The following is a 5361-nucleotide window of genomic DNA, read 5'->3' as shown; positions in this document are numbered from 1 at the left end:
TGTCTAAATGAAGCAACAGGAGGATGAAGGACAGAATTTTTCTGCTATTATTTTGAACACAATATTATAAATGCAGGCTTGTAGTTTTTATGTATTCATAGATGAATAAATTATATTTGCTTTGGATAATGCTAAACAATCCATAGCAAATTAGATTTCGGTCTATAGTAAAAGATATACAGAAGAGTATAGCAGGAACAGCCTTCAAATATGATTTATATTTAAAGAAAATGGGTAAGTCAATGCTGGCTCTCAGACCTCAGTTCAGCAAAGTACTTAAAACACCACTGAATAAGTGCTTAAGTACTATTTTAAGTTTTATTCAGTATGATAGAGAAATTTTGATAAGTGGGGCCTTATTTGGGCAAACAACATAACCCAGGTAGCATAAAACATGATTTTGGTCCCTTCCTCAGTTCACTGTATTACTCTCCACTCTTAAAAGTGTGTCCAGTCTGAATATTGGTTCAGCAAGAACTTCTGAATTAACCTTCCTTTTGGGGGAAAATGATTCCCAAGTGATAATGTGCTCTTTGATGGTTTGTTTTGTTGGGTTTTTTTGTCTTTAGTGCTGATTGTTAGACGTCTTGAACTTGGGCAAGTAGGCCATATTTTGCTTTTTCTATTGGTCATCTAAAATGGTGATACAACTGCAACCCCAGTAATGTGGGTCTGAAGCTTAGCAAAAACTCAAATGTATATTCAAAGCCTCCTAGAAATATGAAAGTTAAAGATGTCCGAGAAATGACAGAATCCATCACTGTACTTGGTTTTAAAATTAACTAATTAATACCAATGAAATGGAGACATTGCTCCTGTCTGAAAATAGGGTTTATTGAATCAATGTCAGCTGAAAGCTTGGGCCTTAACCAGTCTGTTTCGCTCCTATGCCAAACGCAAGCCTCTTTTGCTGTAACCACCAGTATGCCTTCTCTGCACCAGAGGGCCAGAACCCTTTAGAATCAAAAACTGAGAACTGCTTCTAGGGAAAATTCCTCTTTTTATTTTTTCACTCATCATTTATTTACAAATACACATTATAACTTTTATATACATTGCACATTTACATGGTAGAAAAGTACAAAACTATATATTTAAATGAATTTATATTTAACTCGCCATGTTTGAAAATATAAAATTGCATCAGAAAAAAAGTATTATGAATAGCAAGAAACTTGAACTGATAAAGCTTTGATATAACTTTTAGTGACACACTGATTGGGAAAAGAAAATTTTGAAAGTGGTACTGCAAGACCATCTTAAAGGAAACAACTGATAAAACACCTATGCATGTTACAAAAACACTAAAAATAAAATAAAACCTTTATTCTTATTACAGGTAGCCCTGTAGCTACTAACAACCTTCATAATCCGATTTCTTTGGGTCCGAAATTTGTATAGTACAGTATATACGCTCAGCACATTGAGATCACTTCAGTACATGATGTGATCAGAAGTAGAGAAAAGTGAAGTGGAAGAAGTTTCCTTAAAGATCGCCTCACTGCACCCTGGAAGTATGCTTAAGTCAGTTACAACGCCTTTTGGTCAGTCAAGATTCCTTGTAAACAAAAACCCGAGGGATCTTTCATGTACAGAACCGGCAAGAAGAAAATCCAATAAATAAACATAACAGAAACCAACATGCAAGTTTGTTAAAGTGGAAAAGAGTTAACATCAGTGAAACCAAGAGATGAGATCATGTGGGTAAGCTCTAAGGAATGGACTTTCATAGTTTTCACGAAAAAAGAAAAGCTTTACTTTACAAGCAAGAGACCTCACAATAAATAACACTGCTCTTCCCGTAACGAATAAATTTCTTCAAAAAACAAGGTGTACAGTCAACCAGACATTTTATGTATAAATTATAAAACATGACACAGTATAAATAAATGTCTACCAGACTCAACTATATGTATACTTTTTTTTCTCCCCAAAATAAATAAGCATACACTTATTTACAGTATGGACATTGATTTCGTGCCCAATGGCTGTTCCAATAGTGATGGAGGTTTTACCACTCTAGAATGGAAGATATAGGAAAGCTGTAGTCCTGGTCTTCATCTTCCTCTTCATCCTCTGGGTCTTCATTAATGGCTAGATGGGGGGATACAGGGGAGGTGTTGTTTAAATAAGGACAACAACCACGAAACTGCAGAAAGTTCTGAAGAATCAATGGCTCAGGTTTTATTGGTAGATTCCTGAAATCAAATAAAATGCGCTCTGGTGTTCTAGGTTTAACTGCTTTGTGTCCTTCATTCAGAGTTAGTAGAGGCAACTGTGCCAAACCAGGTGGCCACGTGCTACCATCGTTTGTTCTTTTGGACCGAGTTACAGTTTATCCGGCTGTTAATAAAGCAATCAGCGAAGCACACGAGAGCAGAAAAAGTAGGAAAAAGTCACTAGAATTACAGTCCTAGGGCAAGCCCCTGTCAAAAACAGAATGACTTGTCCTCAAAATATCCCCAAAACCACAACTTGAACGCCAACTGATTGTTGGAGATCTATTGCATTTTATCAGTAACCAAAGTGTGCGCGTGACAGATACATACTTATATGGCACCTGTACCATATTTCAAATCTCTAAATCAAGCCTTCTTATGTTTAAAGGTGTAAGTCTTCATTACCTAGGGATTGCCTTCAGAAGCTTTAAGTGTCTGCAGAGTTAAAAATCTCACTTACAGTTGCAAGATCCAGAGTGCTTTACTTCTAGAAGCACACCCATGGAGCAGGCTGCCTCTTTCATGGCACACTCGCTTGGGTAAGTTGTGTTATCGCTGGCACAGACTGCCTCATCTGACTTGCTTTCAGGGCATGGCTCATCACAGAGGGCGCACTGACCTCTGCCAACCTTAAAATCCCACAAGCATTTCTTCCCAGCACTGCACTGAATGTCTTCACAGGATTTGGCTTCTAAAAATATACACAGGATACTGGAGGTAAGTGAAAAGACAAAGAAAAAAGAAAAGCAACAACAAACAACCCCAAATTCCCTTCCCCCTGCGAACTATGAACAGACAAAGCTCAGATGCAGTAGATGTGATGATACTTGCTGATTTTGCTCAAGCAAGTAGTCCCTTGGACACCATTGCCTGTCTATATGTGGGGGAGAAAAGACAGCTGTGCCAGCAGAGCTTGGCCCTGGGAATACAGAATTACATTTGCCTATTGGACATGACCTTCCTGCTCCGTTTGATGTCAGTGGAAATTCAGCTCCCCAAATTAGTGGTAAGTGCAGAATTTGCCAACACATTCAGCATTTCTAAATCAATTATTTTTAAACTAACCCACACAGGGTAGTTGTCTATGAGAATGGAAAGGGAATTCACCTCAACCTATGCTGACTAAAAGCAGCCTAAGATTCCTCTGAACTCCCCCAGCAGTTTTGGGGAGCAGAAGCTGCCCTGAAGGTGCTTCCTCATAACTCGCTTTGCAATCAGTCCATTCTGGAAATCACAATACAAAATGTCAGGATGCACAGAAACTATTTTCCTATCTTCACCCACCAACTGTCTCCAAACTCTGCAATATTTCTAAAGAGGAAAAAGTGATCACATGTTTCCAATTAAGTTAACATAAGCTTTGCCAAGACCACTTGAAGACAATTGTTTCCAGGAATCCAGATCCACTGAATATCGAGACCTTGTTACGCTGTAACCATGTCATCGTCTATTTAATGGCCGGTACTTCTCCCTTGGATACTAATGTCAGCACCCACAGCAATAGCAAGAGAAGCAGGATCAGGCCCTCTACTCCCTTATCCCTTTTGCAATCTTTTCAGGGGCAAAGCTCTCCCTGGCCTTCCTTTTCCCAGAGGTCAGCACAAACCCAGGCTGCTGGAAATCTCTCCTCCTCCGCAGCGCTAACTACATCCATCTTAATTGCACACTATATTCTGAAACAGCTGATCGAGGAAGCTCCCCCCACCCTTACCCTCCAACCAAGATACCTACTGATGCATTTTCCTTCGTAGGCTAGTCCAATGGATCTGCCCAGTAGGCAGGTAGCTTTCCTCAGATGGCAAGCACTGGCGTAAGTTATGCCGTCATTCCCGCAGAGATACTGTTCAGGGGAGGTAGGCTCTGGGCAAATTCGATTACATGTCACGCAGTAGGCATTATTAGTTTGGTCAACCACACATGTGGAGCTTCCTGGGCATAAAACATCCCTGCAGGTCTCTGAAATAAAGATGGAAACACACAGTGATTAATAGGCGATTCCAGAGTCCCAGCAAGGAGTGAGTGGGTGACACAAGGAAACAAATGATCATATAAGAGCCTTCAGCAGCTCTGCTCATTTAAGTGCTGCTGGAGGAAACCTTCCCATCTCGGGGTAGCTGGTGGGACACAAGTACTGCTAGACTGGGAAACTCTCAATCCAGCTACATCTTTGTCTGTTGAGAGTGGGTAGTTACTGGCTCCCAGCATTTGGAACATCACTCTGGTTCCTGTGGGGAAGTACATCCAACACCTCCTCCTCCCTGCACTCAGACACACACCCTTTGGCATTTGAGGGAGATCGGATTAGATTTGCAAACCTACTTTTGCATTTGCCCTGATACTGGACTTCAAGTTCGGGCTGTTCTTTACATCTGGCTTTGAGAAGGGCACACTCGTTCCTGTAGGTTTTCCCATCTAAGCCACACACAGGGCCCTTCCAAGTGATATTAGAGCAATCCGGAGCACAAACACACCGAGGTTTGTTCTTCTTGTTCATTTTACATTTCTTCCCGGGTCCACAGTCCACATTCTCACACGTTTCTGATGGAAGGAAAGAGGCACCACTTTAGTACCAAGCGTGGAGAACAGACCTGGTGTCAAAACTGCTTAAAGAAAAAAAAGACACTGTGACCCCAGAGCACAGAGAGAAAGCACCTTCCCCCCCCTCTCCAGGAAACACCACTCGAAGGAAATTCCCCCCACCAACGAGGGCAGGAGGCAGAGGAGGTCTCTCCCCTCCTCCCCCCCGATGTGCACGGCCGCCGAGCAGAAACGGGGTCTCCTCAGGGATCCCGGGGCTGGTACGAGACGCCCCTCAAAGTCGCACCGAGGACGGAAGCAGCAGGACCGCGCTGACCCCCTCCAGCTCCTTCCCCGCTCCTCCTCCCCCAGCCCAGTCCCTGCCTGGACCGCTCCTCTGCCGCGAGCAGCTCTCCAGCACCCCCCTCACCTTTGCACGGGATGCAGTTTGGGGCTCCCCCATTAAAAATCATCCACTTAAAAAGCGTGTTGTCGTTGACGTCCTCTTCCGTCCACGAAGTTGTCAGGCGGCCGGTCTTGCAGCACTCCTCCTTGCTGAGGTCGGTCTTGTAGGGGACCTGGCAGCGGCCGTTCCGCGCCTGCCGGAGCCAGCAGTTCCCAGCTG

The 5361-nt window shown here is 43.0% G+C and overlaps 1 protein-coding gene across 1 annotated transcript in view; it reads right to left on the bottom strand.

Moving 5' to 3' along the window:
* Positions 1–983: 983 nt before the first annotated feature.
* Positions 984–5361, bottom strand: part of FST (follistatin) — a 7119-nt gene continuing 2741 nt past the window's right edge. The window contains exons 2-6 of the mRNA XM_009894192.1: positions 5167–5358; positions 4539–4757; positions 3951–4175; positions 2680–2910; positions 984–2094 (exon numbers count right to left, since the gene is read on the bottom strand). Coding sequence (XP_009892494.1) covers positions 2012–2094; positions 2680–2910; positions 3951–4175; positions 4539–4757; positions 5167–5358 — 950 coding nt within the window. The 3' untranslated portion in view covers positions 984–2011. The remainder of the gene's footprint in view (positions 2095–2679; positions 2911–3950; positions 4176–4538; positions 4758–5166; positions 5359–5361) is intronic.

This window comes from Charadrius vociferus, unplaced genomic scaffold, assembly GCF_000708025.1.
Source record: "Charadrius vociferus isolate BGI_N301 unplaced genomic scaffold, ASM70802v2 scaffold70, whole genome shotgun sequence".
NCBI classification, from domain to species: domain Eukaryota; kingdom Metazoa; phylum Chordata; class Aves; order Charadriiformes; family Charadriidae; genus Charadrius; species Charadrius vociferus.
Note: the sequence above shows the minus strand (reverse complement) of the source record. Positions and strands in the feature narration are given on the sequence as shown.